Genomic DNA, 16627 nt, shown 5'->3' with positions numbered 1-16627 from the left:
TATTTAACAACCCTGAAAGATTAGTACAATTCTTTTTATACTCAGTAGCCTACAGATTTCTGCAAGGCATGCTTTTCGAGCCATGAAAGACCCAGTCCTATTTGATCTATATTTCCTTGCAAAATGAATGGCTTTACAAACACCTGCCCTAAGAACCTACATTTGCAGCAATAAATAAACAAGCAAACATAAAATAAAACATTTGCTCAAGATCAAAAACCAGGCACTTTCTTCATATAAAGAAGCACAGTTCAAGTTCGAATGATAATAAAAGTTCAAGTCTATTCAGACCAGTCCGTTCAAGGTAAATACCACGACAGTAGTGGCAATGCAACACATACGAGAGTGCAAATAAGTCTTTAGAAATTAAATAAATATTCCAAGCTTATGTTCCAAAAAACTTCCTTCGAGCTATTATCAGATTGTTAGGAGTCTCTTCAGACCATAAATAATAAAACCTTTAAATTAAAAGCTCAATACCATCTTATATACTAGAAATAGCAAATTCCTTTATTGACATATGTCCGGTAAGCGCTTTCGCCAAGAGGCTTTTTCAAACCATTAAAAATAGAGCATTACAAAAAAACACCTTATATATATTTTAAACATAATTAGTTAATGAGCATAATCAACAATCAATTATCTACATAAAGGAATATACTGTGAATAAAAGCATAGATAAAACAAGTCAACCAAAACAGTAAATAAACCACCAAAATACATAAAAAACATATATTTATAAATATAATATGTAAAAAACTTTATAAGAGGAGAACCCTAACAAATTTATTTATAACTAATTCTCCTATTCTTAAGTGCTGGTTTTAATGGAATTTTATCATTAAGACCAGGATAGGAATGTGCTTGTAGCCTAATAATCCAGCTAGTTTATATTTGTTCAGTATGATTTCTAAGGTCACCACCTCTAATCCTGGGTACATTGACATACATAACTAGAAATCTAAATGTATGTTTATCGTCATTCTCTAAAACATGTTTTGAAAGTGCATTAATATTAGACTTAATACGGATTTGATTAAAATGCTCCCTTATTCTATCCTTTAGCCCCTTACCAACATAGAAGGCAGAACAGGATGTGCAAGTAGCAAGATAAACTACATGTTCTGTATCACAATTTGCATTAATATTAAACGTAAACACTTTAGATGTAATGGGGTGTATAAACATGTTAGTGACAGAAATATGGGGGCAAAAATTGCATCTGTTACATGTTTGGTGCCCGTATAATCAAGACTTCCAAGGGGAGGTTCCTGACCAGGGAAACATAAAAGTCTATGTAAATTCTTCTTGTTTCTAAAAAGAAACTGTGGTTGTTCACCAACTATCCCTTTAATAACCAGATCCACTGTTAGAATATTCCAGTGTTTATAAAAAATCTCTTTAGTTTGTTGAATGTCTTGTCTGTAAAATAATGATATTTTCTGTTGTTTCCCTTTATTTAAAGGTATATCGGTCCTAGCAGCCCTGTAGATTTCATTACCTTGTTCCAAGAAGATGTGACATGCTCTATCTAATCTAAGACTCTCAATATACTGAAAACCAGCATCAATTTCACTTGTTCTATACTTCCTATCTACCAGTCTTTCATGTAAATTCCCTAATTCTATTTCAAAATTGGTCTGAGCAGGGTTCAGCCTGGATGCACGAATTGCTTGACCCTTTATAATGTTACTAAAGACATAGCTAGGATGCATGCTATGCCTGTGTAATAAGGTATTTTTTATAGCACGACTTCCTGTGGACACCCATATTAAGTCTACCATTGCTTAAACATTGAATAGATATATCTAAAAAAGCAATGTGATGTGTTGATGCTACCATTGTAAATTTTAAAAAATATGATAATGAATTTACCTGCTGCAAGAAATGTTTTAAATCTACTTCACTTCCTGTCCAAAGAAAAAATAAATCATCAACAAAATGTCTATAAAAACTGACGTATTTTTTAAAAAAATCCAATTGGAAAAGTTTTTGTTCTTCCCATAACGCCATCACCAGGTTGGCATAGCTATTGGCACAAGATGTGCCCATAGCTACGCCATCCTACTGTAAAAATAAATTCTGTTTAAAAGACAAAATATTATTTTCTAATACTACTTCCAATTACAAACTAATAAAATCTATTCTATTAGGCAACATATCTGTATGCTTAGTCAAATACTGTTGTATACTGTTGTATACTCTCCAAGCCTAATCCATTAGGAATATTAGTAAAAAGGGACTTTACATCCATAGCAACTAATAGAAAGGGATAATTATCTGGTAGCATGCTTGTCCCTTAATATAAATCTAATAGAAATTTGTTAGAATCTCTAAGGACATATAAATTAGCACTTACCGGACATATGTCAATAAAATATAAACGTATGCACCGCTGTTGTCTAGAGGTCCACTCATAAAACAAAAAAAGACAGTCTTATCAAAGCAGTATATGAGTAAGGACCACCACGAACCATATATAATCAAACTGTGAATTTAATAGTAACAAACAGGATGAGCGCTTTCGCGTACTATCAACGTACGCTTCTTCAGATCTTAAAAACATATTCAAAACTTCACTTTATATAGGCAACCGTTTTAAATGCATTAATTAATTAATTGAACAATTGCTCTATCAGGCAATCATCCATTAGCATATAGCTAGCTACTATATAAATGAACTAAATTTAAAACAGCCAAAATACATAATGTAAATCAGCAACACATAAGCTGCAGTCTTCACCTACAACTTTGTTCAACTTTTTTAAAAACTCATAATTAATGAATATTCAGAGAAGTATACATGAATATATAGTCTGAGTGTTTATCTATATATATATATTACTAGCATATATCACTATACATGCAAAAATAAATAAACACAAATGACTATAATTGATCTGATACCTGTACCTATAGCTATAAACACTTATTATAAATTACTGACTGAATACTGACACTATTATACACTAACTATATTAAGTACTACCATTATTATCTCATTTCAATCTATATGCTTCTAAAACAGGCTTGGTAGTTATAGACTGATTTTTTTTGTAATGCTGTATTTTTAATGGTTTGAAAAAGCCGCTTGGCGAAAGCGCTTACCGGACATATGTCAATAAAGGAATTTGCTATTTCTAGTATATAAGATGGTATTGAGCTTTTAAAGGTTTTATTATTTATGGTCTGAAGAGACTCCTAACAATCTGATAATAGCTCGAAGGAAGTTTTTTGGAACATAAGCTTGGAATATTTATTTCATTTCTGAAGACTTATTTGCACTCTCGTATGTGTTGCATTGCTACTATTGTTGTGGTATTTACCTTGAACGGACTGGTCTGAATAGACTTGAATTTTTACTATCATTCGAACTTGAACTGTGCTTCTTTATATGAACAAAGTGCCTGTTTTTTGATCTTGAGCAAGTGTTTTATTTTATGTTTATTTTTTCGTTCTGTTTACTCAAGATCATCTATTTGTTTGTGGTATTGGCTCTTATTTGGTTTATTAACAAAGAAACAAGACTCGCTGAAGAGTTAGGTTCCTAACTCAACATATTCCCAGCCTATGGAATAATTTACCACTACAGGTCAAACAAATTACTACTTTGGCTACCTTTAAAGACTAAGTGCAAAGGTTTTCTTTTCTTTTTTACTATTTCTTTTTATTATAATTATGCCATCATCCTGTAAAGCGGGTGTTTGTATTCTTATTCCAAAATATGTAATTTCAGAGGATCTATATTTATTAAGTTTCACTGTCATGGTACTAGAAACCCAAAAGATTTGGAGAAATTAAAAATAAGAGTCTGTTATATTAACATTTCGAATGTTTTGACTAACACATACTTATTCAGAGGGTATAACATCAAGATAGGATCTACTGTGAAGAATCCAAAATAAATCTTTTTCTTGGTTTTCAATAAGAACAATCTAAATAGTCTGTTTATCTTAGAGCTCCTGCATTAGTTGAGATATTAGTTCTCTCTTTCTGTTATTTGTTATATAAACTTTTGCTTAGCAAACCGGTAGCATTTCCTGTCGCAGTGACATCTAAGAGCCAACTGTGCATTGTTTCACTGTTTTCTACACAATTAATTTTTTTTTATTAATCTGTTAACCAGGTAAGCCTACTGGCCACAAGAGTCCATTTTCAGTGGTGACTTGGCTGCACTGTCTGGTTAAGTGAGTTACTCAGAGTCACATAGTAGGCAAGTGGAGATGAAAGAATCAAGCCCTGTACTCTAGACTACATGAAGCAGCTCCAATAGTCATTTGTGAACAATGTTTTGTGAAAGAGGGTAGGAAATAAGCAGCAAGGAATGTACTGCTTTGCTAGGTGTACCCAAGATGCAGTGATATTCTTTACAGAATCATTGCTGAAACTTAGTTTTGTTGTTCCTGATTTATACAAAAGAGTATTTTACAAAAGCCCCTGCTATACTGAGAAATTTGACCAGAGCACCAAGGAAATTCCCTACTCTTTTTGAAAAGAACCATAGGATCTTTTACATCCGCCATCTCAGTTTAACATCTCCTATGAAGGATGTCTCACTCAGGAGTGCAGCACCACACTTATGCTGTACTACTGCTGTGTTACTACAGGAAAAATTTAATCCAAGCACCTTGTGTGGGGATATACCCCATAGCCTTCTCATTTTCCATCGTCAAAGCCACTAAGATTGATAACTTGGTCCACCAACTGAACATAGAAACTTTAAAATCATTACTTAAAGAAAATATGAACGAATATAAGGGAATTTTATTAGAAACACCAAAAAGATAAACACTTTTATAAACTAAAACGCCATGTTTTCATGTTTGAGACACATTAATCCACTAAAACAGATACACTGAGGTCATTTTATAAATATGACAGTGACTTGTAGGATGGATTTTATAGGGAAATAATATATTTTCCAGGCATGATAAGGCCCTACAGCTACAGCAGCAGGTGTCAAATTGCCCTTAGGTATTCTCTTATAATGGCTGCCCTGTTAAGCACTATTGCTTATTTATTTTATTAATGCTTACTTATTTCTTTGCCTACTATACAGCCTCTGACTGTTAGATTGACAATAAAAGATGCTAAATAAGAACTATTAATTCACAATGGACTGTATGTACCTGAGATGCATGGATGGAAAAGTACTGTTCATCAAATTCGAGTCCTCCTTCAAGTTTTTTTTACAGAAACACAAGGGTTAATTCCTCATTACTTTCATAGTTTTATAGAGATGCCAAATGCTTCATTGCTAATACCTAGTGTGTTAATAATTATTATTATTATTATTACTACTACTGTTATTATTTCATGATTAATATAATCACCAAATCCCGAAATTCCTCTTTTGTAGACTTAAAAAACTACAATTTCAGTTCACTGTACTAGAAATGAATGATTTGGAGATGGATATCTATTTTTGTTCACAAACACATGTAATCATTCTTAATGATGTTCAAAACTGATTGTGAGTTATTAGTCATATTTAAGTATTTATCCGTTTTTTATTTACTTGTCAACTTATTTGTTTATGTTTATTGACCAGGAACATTTCCATCAGCAGCAAAGGATAAAACCTTTACAAAATGACTTATTAATTTGACAAAAAAAAAATTAAAACGGCTGTTTTGGACTCTGGCGACTAAAAGAACGAATGAATGAATAAATGAATGAAACTGTTTACAAATGAACCAAGTGTTTTAAAAAGAATAAAGCAAAACATATACACAAAGGTACATAATGTAGTACAATCTGACAGATAAATGTGTAATACAATACACTTACAACAAACTTTGGTAGACTGCTCAGTAAAAAATGCAGTCACTTTAAAGCTAAAATCTATATAGATAAAAATACAAACAAATGTTGAACAGAGTTTATAATAGGGAACAAGAAGTGAAGACCGATTTAAAAAATTGTGATGAAGAAAACGTAGCTGTATTGCTGAAGACTCTGAGCATAAATGTAGAAATGTAGTAGGAAAAAATCCTCGGTTCCACCACAGCTGTAAAAATGTTAAAGATTAAAGTTTGTTTTTAACATTTTTACAGCTCTGGTGGAACTGAGGATTTTTTCCTACTACATTTCTAGATTTTAAAAAATTGTGGTTAGGCTAAAAAAATATATCAAAGAACAAAATAATGTCCCGGCTGGCAGTAAAAAAAAAGTGTTAAATCTCTTTAACAAAGAATTTATTTAGAGTTTTTAACCTTAATTTGGACTTTGCAATGAATGTATTTTCTGTGGGGTACTTTTTAGTAATGTAATAACGTGTATTTCAATGAGCATGTTTCTTTACATTTCTAGGGGAATGACCAATTGAGGACATGGCTATTACTTTTAGTTGAGCATTTATTTAATGAAGTTTAAAGGATTTTTTTTTTTACTCTGAAGAAGTCCTGAGGCATTAGAGGAATGAAAGTGCTGTTTGCTTAATAAATATCTCTTTTTTAATCCCTTTGCTTATTTTATTCAATACATTCTTGTGTTTCCTTGCTTTTTGAGATTTATTAGGTGATTTAGCACTTTTTTACTGCTGGCTGGGACACTGTTTGGTTCTTTGTTTAGAATCTGGCTTTGTAAAAAAATAAAATAAAATCAGACAATAAAAATGAAAGCAATAGCATATTTCTATAATTTGGAAGTCACATATGACACCAACAGCAATAATATGGCACAGAGATGGTTTGGAAAATGAAGAAGAGTTACTGTTCTCTTAAGTGGCACCAGAGTTGTGGAATCTACAGTGTTATTCACTGTAAAGACAGGAATGCTCTGTTCAAGCCACTGAGTGCAGTTTTACCCATTTTTATCATTACTAACCAATGAAACAGTGATCTTAGCAGCTACAAAGGTAACAGTTCCATCTTTCTCTTTTCCAAAGGCAGAGTAAAGTAACTGTAACTCTGCTGGGTTGGGGTGAATGGGGTGGCCAAGGGATACAGTGGGCAACAGAGAAGTAATGAAAGTATAATTTGCCAGTTCAACTAACTGCTGTGTCTATTTGCAGGTGCTCTCCACCTTCCTTTACGCAGTGTTCAGTCACCGCTACATCGCAGGTGCGACAATTGCTCTATTTGTTGAAGTCAACAGTGTCTTTCTCCATTCGAGACTCCTCCTGAAACTTGCTGATGCCAGAGCATCTTACATATATCACATCAACAAATATTTGAACCTCATCACCTATGTCTGCTTCCGGCTTGCAGCTCAGTTCTACCTCACCTGGTACATCATAGAAAACTTTGCAGTGCTCAAACATGCAGCTTTTTTTCTAACTGCTATGATGCTCATGAACATCATGATCCTAATTTATTTTCTTCGTTTGCTCCGTGCAGATTTCAGCAAGAAACATAAGGTACATTTGTCACAAACTGGAAATCACTACTCAAAAAAATATACTGATGACTAAATCAAGGCAAAGAAAGACCAGAAGTATAAATCAGGAATCTTTCCACCACCCCACCAAGACCAGATAGTACATGACTGAAGTGAAAGACTTTACAGATGCCTTTTCTAATGGTGGTTCCTGATATTTTAGCATCTGGAAAACTATTAAAATGAACTTAAAAAGGGTACTGTGTTAGGAGGACATCATCACTGCTCTGGAGATACTGGTGTTTGATGTCTTTCCTGTGTTGTTTCACTACAAAAACTACTTCCCAGATCATTACAACTAAATGTAATTCTGACAGTTAACGAAAATGCTATTAAAAATAACGAAACACCACTTTTTAAAAAAAATGTTTAGTTTCCACTTTTGGACTGAGCTCTTAATTTTAATTTCACACCCGTGTAAGTTGTCTGTGCTGTTTATAGCTTTACTTGCCAAGAGAAGGATACAGCAGAACTTTCCATGATTTTGTCATTTGACTTATGTTTTATTATCAGTTGTATAAATAAGGTCACATGCCTTAGAAATCAGATGTCCTTTGGATAAATAACACACAAACTTGTGCTTCAGCAACACCTTGCAAGTTATAGAATGTTGGAAGGCATTGCTGAAGTACATTTTCATGTGGCATTTATATAAAAGTGTTTGACAGTCACTCATTTGCCAAAGGAAGTTTAATTAATTGGAATATATTTCCTATTTTGGAAGTCTTTGGTAAAATTGTGTGTACTATATGTATTATAAGGTCATATGACTTGCCAGTGTGGGGGGGGGGCTTGAAAAGTATGGCATCATACAAGTGTGTGTGTGTGTGTGTGTGTGTGTGTGCGTGTGTATATATACACACACACACACTATCAGTTTCACTGAATGTCATTTTGCTGGAAGGAACTCAGTAATGACAAATTCACTGAACAGTCATTTCTCTCTGAAGTCATTTCATAGAATAACAATTCATAGAAGACTAGATGTCTATAGACCATGACTGCTGATGTGGTTTGTATTTGTGACTCAGTAGTGATTCGCCATGTGTGGTCTTTTCTCCTTTTTTTTGCACCTGTAGTCCATACCTCTCAACTGTACAGATTTTTGCCTCATATTTTTGGTCCATTTTTCATAAAACTGTGTTTTTACGGTAAATTAGTGACTAATCCTTAAAGACCGATGTCAGAAAATAATGACAGAAATTTGAGTTTCAGACTTCATACCCTTCAGAAAACATCATGCTAATGCAAAACCTGTTATTCTATTAACTTTCTAAGTTTGTAAGAACAATATTTAAAATTTGTCCTTATTTTGGGGCCTTTGTCCCACTTTATTAATGACTTTGTCCAGATTTCTTGCTCTATGACAGTTATGGCGAACCTTTTGGGCTTGGTGTGTCAAAAATTTGGAAAAGGCCTACCGTGACTCTGCTAGCATGTCACCCTCACTCGCGAACAAAAGAGAAACAATTCTTTATATATTAATTTATTTTAAAAATACAGTCCAATCATGTGTGCTGCTATGTATTATAAAAGTAAAAGAAAATCAGTGACTTACAATAGAGAAATCAATATGTGCACTGATATTTGGGCTAATAGTACACCAAAAAATTACCCTACTTTTAATAGTAATTTTAAATTGAAAAAAAATATGGAACACACTGCATTTGAATTGATTAACATTAATTAATGGCATTAATTAATAGCATTTTTGTTGCTGTGTTTTAATAGATAAGTGCAGGGTCAAATATTTCTTGTATTTCTGTTCATTCAGTTTCTTTGATAAGAAAAATCAAAACAAATCAGAAAACAAAATTGCCACTAATTCTAAGGACAACCACAAAGCATTTTATAGCTATGTCAAGAATCTCGATGGCAACACCCATATCTGCTCTGAGTTATAGCACAATGGCACGATAATTACAGAACCAACTGATATTGCCAATATCCTGGCAGATAGGTTCAGTGCTAACTTTACCCACCCCCTAAAGGGCCCATATCTATACAGAAAGAATGCAGAGTGCCTGTAATCACAACTACGCAGGTAAATGTTGCACTCTCTAAAGCCATAAACATAGCATCCATGGGACAGGACAACATCCCAGGCTGTGTTTTATATGAACTTCAGAACGAACTGGCTCCCCACTTAAGTACCATGTTCAATAATAGCCTCACATCAGGCTTTCTGCCCAATGAATGGTGCACAGCAACAGTTATCCCACTCCACAAAAGGGGAGCCACCACTGATCCCAGGAACTATTGACCTATTAGCCTGATGAGCCTGGTCTGCAAGGCCATGGAACGTATCATCATGGAACTCATAAACAAAGGCACTGGTAAACTCCAAACTCTGGATCCCACCCAGTTCGAGTTTGTGAAAGGCAGATCATGCCTCCTGAACTTGATCGACTTCTTTGAGGCAGTCACCAAAGCCGTAGATGAGGGTAAGGTGGTTCACACAGCCTATCTTGACCTTGCCAAGGCTTTCAACACCATCCCCCTTTCTAGAATTATAGCTAAACTCACTAAACTAGGTATAAATCCCTATGTCACAAGATGGGTTGCCAAATGGCTCACTGACAGAACCCACACTGTAAAAGTTGTAGACTCCAAATCTGGCCTCAAAGCAGTGACAAGTGGAGTACCACAGGATTCCATCCTGGGACCTCTCCTGTTTGGTATCTACTTCTCTGATGTACATGCTAAAACAGAAGGCCTCTGGCTAACGAAATTCGCAGATGACTGCAAACTAGGAGCCATAGTCAAGTCCCCAAATGATGTGGACATCCTACAGAAGGGCCTCACTGAGACAGATGCCTGGTGACAGAGCCATGGCCTCAAGCTCAATGCTAAAATGTGCAGTGTCATCCCCTTTGGTAAAAACTCTGTACACATGAACTACCACATAGGCAGCAATCTACTTAACACTGAATGTGTGATAAGAGACCTTGGGACCCAGGTGGACAGTAGTCTCTCCTTTGATAGTCACATCGCCACAGTAGTCAGGAAGTCCTTCTACATGGCACACCTCATCATAAAAGGGTTCTCATTCAGGAAAAAAGAGGTCATTGTTCCCCTCTACTCGACACTCATTAGACCCATTATAGAGTACAACGCCCTTTTTGGAATGTACCTCACAAGACTTCTGCAGCAGCTGGAAAGGCCACAGAAGTACCTCACAAAGAGGATTATTGACCTCAAACAAATGCCCTACACTGACCATCTCAAAAAATTCCAGCTTAACTCCATAGTATATCTCCTACTCTGAGATGATCTCTGCCTAACATATAAAGCTATGTCAAATCCACAGCTGTTGGACATGCTACACCTAAAGAAATCCCAATCCCTCCAAGCTACAAGCTCTGGGGACCTAAACCTTGTCACCACAATAAACAGGACATGCAGGAGAGATAGATTCCTGTCCCAGAGACTTCCCATACTCTGGAACAGGCTACCCATCTATGTCAAGCAAAGCTCTTCATTAGCACTCTTCAAGAAAAATCTTGATGAGTGGATGGGAAATAGGAAATAAACCCAGGGAATCACTTCTGTGTCTCTGCTCGACAGTGGCACAGGAAAATAACTTTCTTGGGTGGCGTAAGCCGGGGAACCTTGTTGGCTAGGCTTATGTAGGCCCTTGGGCCGATAGCCTAGTACCTACCTATGAACCTATGAACACTGGTGTGTCACCCAAAACGTCACGGCATGTTACCTTTGACACATGCATCATAGGTTCTAAGAGGTTGAGGTATGATAAACACACAGATTGTTGCACTGTATCCATATTTACTTATAAGATCTTGGTAAAGAAAAGAGTGCAGAAACCAGTCTTAATTTCTATTGCTGGAATCAAATTTGTAGAGGTATGCAGAAGTCTATTAATTAGTGTTCTTTAAGGTATTGTAGGGTTCGGGATACAGCCCACAACAACCAGTTTCTGTAGCCAGTCATTCTTTTCTGTCTCATTTAACCCATGGATTCTCCTTTGCAATGGACTCAGTGCAGACACTTCTGCATGGCTGATTTTACCTGACAGTTTCAAAAAGGTATCACAGAAACAGATTTAAGCTTCTAGAAATAGCATTCTATAGGAGGGTTCCGGCTACATAAACTAACTTGATCCATGATGACATTTCCTTGCCCAAAAAGACAAGCTGCCCAGTACTGTAAGAGTGGTTTTATTACAGTGTTAACAAGTCTGCCACACCCCCCCCCCCAATTGTTTACACACAAGCATACCTGTCAACTATCCACATTTTCACAGAATGTCCAGATTTTTTCCTAATGTTTTTGGTCTATTCCTCATAAAATGTGTTTTTCTGGATTTTTGTTGCAAATCAGTGAGGAATTAATTCACTAAATAATGACAGGTATTTGAGTTTCATACATAATATCATTCAGCAAATGCATGATAACATAAGACCTTTTATTCTAACAACTTTTTAAGCTTATAAGAGCAATATTTAAAATGTTTCCTTTATTTGGGGCTTTGTCCAGATGTTTGTGCTAAGAGGTTGAGAGGTATGCAGACAATTATTTTTTCAACTGTTTTTGGAATAGCATTCCTTTTTTAAAGGGTATCTTCACTGATTTCCTTTTAGCTATACCCAACGTTTCATTTTTTAAGACATGTGTAACTCAACTTTTTCAGAGTTACTTAGCAACCAAGCACAACTCCATAGTGTCCTTGCTTTTAAAAAGACATTGTCATCTTTTATAACCTCACCAGGTTAACAAAGTCACTTAGAATTGCTTACTTTTTCAGTGTTATTAATACTGTTAATTTACCAGCTCTGAGAATGCAGATCTGAAATGTCTAATTATATACCGTTATACTATATACATAATCAAGCCTTACTTCAGAGCTTTGAGTTGTTTTAGTATGCACAGCCTAAATATTAGACATCAAAAAACAAGCTAATGTTGTTGTAATAAATCCACTGCTTCCTTATATAGCTGGTAGTTTAGTTTAATGATGCATGTAATAAGCTGTAAACCAGTTGCAGTATGAAGACGTGGGACTGGTTCATACATCCAGCAGCATTTTGTGTTGAGTCTGATTTGTTTATCATAGGCATGGACATTTGTGTATCATGGGATTCACTCAAGTACTAAGGATTCAGTCAAACAATAATAATAATAATAATAGCCATCTTCTAAATTAAGTAAAGGACTTCAGTCACATAATATGAAAAAAAAAAACAGGCAACTTCTAAATTAAGTCGGTAATGTTTTTAAATCCTACAAAAAATACGGGCTTGGTAACACCGTAATGATGGGCTGTTCTTTTGTCATTCTTTTATGAGGAAAAAAAAATACACAAAACTGAAGAGAATGCTGTGTCACAGAACATTTCGTACAATAGACAGTGAAACCTTGAGGGGCTGACAAGCTTTCCTTTAGTACATTACTAGCTTTCTACCAGGTGTGATTCAGTCAGGCAGATTACTACTGTCCAAAGCTACTGGAATGCTTTGTTGCTTGGTGATAAGGGAACTACACACGAGAAATGATATCAGCTTTCAAAACTGTTTGACAGGAGCATGGGTCACACTATGGTTAGACTAGATTCTCTTTCAAAAGATTTTGATCTGTGACTCACATTACAACTTACTTTGAAATATATCTTGATTCCAGATTCATAAGAGTGTCATTTGCTTAATAAGGCCATGAACTACTTTGTATTATCTGTCACATAAATCTGTTTTTAAACATGACTCATAGTGATGACAGTAGGTAATACGGTGGTCAGATCCATAGCCACTTTATCACCACTGCTCCCTTGTAACAATGTTATTCACTTCCTGTCTCGTGGGAAATGCCTCACACCTGAGTATCAAAACACAAAGGAGATAAATCCCAACTTGCTAAGGCAGCCAGCAGCAGACAAATATTTCAAACTGGAAAAAGAATTATTTCAAAAATATTGATATTAAACAGCAATAATTCGGATGCATGAATATATAATTACAAAAACTTGCTTTATCATCACTTTGACTGCAGCCTTAGCCTTTCAGATATGTGCTAATTTATTATTAGCCTTTGCCTGTAGTGGCAGCATGAGCAGTGTGACAGCAGGAAGAGTCAACATGTCATGCTGTGGGCCAGTGCTCTTAGGGTCTTACTACTGTGCCATTCTTGCATTCTGCTGACAGCCTGTTGTTCCCTACCCAGTGTGCTCTGTGGCTGCACTAAAATGCAGTGTGTTGCCGTTTTCCACTTCGTAGTACGTGGCACATACTTGTAGCGCAGCAATACCTGACACACTGTCCACCTAATTCGTAATCTGCCACAACACAGCATCTCCTCAGCATTCCAGTTGACTATTCAACTGGCTGCCAAGCCCACTTTCAACCTTATATCATCAACTCTGAAGCACGCATGTGGTCACTCAGAAGCACTGAAACAAGCAGAAAACAGGAAAGTCCAAAGAAGGCAGAAAAGTCTACCTCCCTAAGGCAGGATGGTTGTGCCATAAAATATCATCGATGTTTAAGTAATCGCTAATGAAAGAGCAGGTATAAACTCCAGGGAGAGACTCCAGGTAAAGCACATTGAAGAACATTCAGTCGCTGAATGCAGTCGACTAAATACAATCCACCAATACTTTATCTGGGTGTTGTGCTGCTACACAAGTCAGAAGGATTGTTGATCATTTGATCACAACACCCTGGCTGGTTTCTGTTTCAGGTTAATACACCTTACTATTCAACATCAAAGGTTGTAGCAACTGCAAAATGTTGCTGAACGGTTTAGAAAAAAATGTTGAAAGAATTGTAAAAGCATACTAGGCTATGTTGCTGAACGGTTAGAAAAAAATGTTGAAAGAATTGTAAAAACATACTAGGCTATCTATTTTTCACTCTTAAACACCTATTCCTCTTATTACTTTAATAGCAAAGGTCATTTCACCTGGAAAGCACAGTACACATTGTTCAAACCAGCCAAAGTTGTGGGCCCTTTTACAAAAAACAAGAAGGGTATTGAATCCCAACCTAATGGAAAAAGCCCCATGGCACAAAGATGACATGCTTGCTGGTGTTGAAGAAATTAGTATACCAGATATATTCAGGGAATCCTTGTTTTATCTATTTTTGTGCCTTCTTAACGGCAATATCTATGCTATTAAATACTGTATATCCAAACCAATTTATGCTCACCCCAATTAAAATATTATAGAACAGTTTAATCTATTGGAATTATCTTTACATCCAGTTGAAATAAGTGCTGTAGCTTTGCTCACAGAATTTTTGTAAATAGTGGAATGTATTGTTTTTATAACTTAGTAAGAGAGCATTTGCTGAAAGTTCATATGTTTAAGATATTACTGATTGTGAAATATGAACATAAAGGTTTTGCACATTCTTAATACATTAGGATTTAAGTCAAGACTATGTAGTGCATCATTAAAAAATAGGAATGTACCCATTCTGTCAGTCTAGACAAAACAAGATTAACTGTCTACATATTACCTGCAGCTGGTCCGACAGCTTGCTGTCAGTTTTCACTACATGCATTCATCACAAGGATTATTTAATCTTCCATCCTTCCTTCCCTATTTCATAAGAAATATATGCATGCATACATTCATACTCCTAAATATAATTGAATATAATCTTTCATCAGACAAAGCCATCATTACATTACCAGGCGCAGCTCGTGATATCGGATTGCTGGGCTACATGCCTCCCAGTTTTGTAATTTAAAAAAAGTTTAAGTAGTGATTTTACACACCAGTAGCAGTTCAGCCTGCAAACTAGTGTGTAAAGCTGAAGATGCAATGCTTTGCAGAGCTACATGCATGCATGCTTAAGTTCCGCTTTAAAAAGGGAGATTTTTTTTTTGTCACCAGACAGTTTTTAAAACAGTCCGGATTGAGAAGACTGCAGGCATCAATGACAATATCCAGAAGTCATTACAGTTTTAACCGCAGGAAATTAGAACCCGACTGGACTAAGTTCAGCAGCCATATCATATAATCAGAGTAATGACCTGGTTGCTGATTAGTCCTGTTGCTCTCATGCTCTCTTCCCACGCTTTAACACATGGTTAATTTGTGAGGGATAGAGAGTGAGAGAGATGGACGACAGGGAGCGACCAGGAGAAAAAAAAAGCTTTATGGACCATTGAAGTTTGTCCATCAATTGGATTACTCTTAGATAAGAGAAGTCAAGGATTCCTTGGCAAGGAAGGATTTTTTTGAAATTAACCCAGTCTTAAAAAAAAAAATCCATAAGTTCTGAGTGTTTTTTTTTTTTTTTGATAGGGCCAACTAGATACTTTCTGCATTTTTTTCCTGGCATCATTCCTGGCAGGGTCGACCAGATAATTTCTGTATTTAATTATTATTTTCTGGCATCATCGACCAGATACTTTTTAAATGCTGCAGAGGAATATAGATTTTCTTTCTGACATCCTCGGCCAGAAGTTTGACAGTGTCAACCAGATAGTAGTAGAAGGCTGAATCTGCAGTGAGTTGGCTGTTTTGGGGGCTGCTTCTGATGTTTTTCTAGTGATAGATCAACATCTGTGGGTGTGTAACCCCTTCTTATAAAATATTCCCTCAGTCTTAAAAAGCCAGATTTAAGTCAGCGTCATCAGCGTGAAGCGTCATAGTCCCCAGAAACTACCCTTTTATAACATTACTTGATACATGCCTGGGATGCATACTATCTTGTGAAGAAGAGTGCTCTTCGTACAGTCTTTCCTATGATGACTACTACCAAGTAGTTTAAGTTCATCCTTGTTAATACTCACATCTAGAAATTAATACAATGGACAGATGACTGGGCACTAAATTTCAGGAAGGTAGTGGTAGTATGGAGATATTTTATAAATTCATTATGCTTAATTTCTGTATTTCCCTAAATAAAAAAAGATGTCATCCACAAAGTGTCTGTAAAAATATACAGATGCAAAAAAGGGGTTATCAACAAAAACCTTTTCATCTTTCCAGAGTGCCAACACTAAGCTGACATAGGTTTTGGCACATGCAGTGCCCATTGCATCTCCTGTCTTTTGGATGTAAAATTTATTGTCAAACGTAAATGCATTATTTTCCAAGACTAGTTCAAGTAGTGTACATTTAACTTCAATCTGATTCACAACAACAGATGTCTAACGAGCTAGGAAAGTAAGAATACTCTCTATGCCATACTCATTGGGGATCGCAGTAAATAATGAAGCTACATTGAGAGTAATTAAAAATTGGTATTCCCATGAAAATCAATCAGTCTGGCACATTAGG

General features: G+C 35.7%; 1 protein-coding gene across 1 annotated transcript in view; it reads left to right on the top strand.

Annotated features, from left to right (window-relative positions):
• Positions 1-8158, top strand: part of TLCD1 (TLC domain containing 1) — a 248771-nt gene extending 240613 nt beyond the window's left edge. Inside the window, exon 4 of the mRNA XM_044054418.1 lies at positions 7016-8158. Coding sequence (XP_043910353.1) covers positions 7016-7414 — 399 coding nt within the window. The 3' untranslated portion in view covers positions 7415-8158. The remainder of the gene's footprint in view (positions 1-7015) is intronic.
• Positions 8159-16627: the final 8469 nt, after the last annotated feature.

Source organism: Protopterus annectens, chromosome 13.part0 (assembly GCF_019279795.1).
Source record: "Protopterus annectens isolate FY-2018-M chromosome 13.part0, PAN1.0, whole genome shotgun sequence".
Classification (NCBI taxonomy): domain Eukaryota; kingdom Metazoa; phylum Chordata; order Ceratodontiformes; family Protopteridae; genus Protopterus; species Protopterus annectens.
Note: the sequence above shows the minus strand (reverse complement) of the source record. Positions and strands in the feature narration are given on the sequence as shown.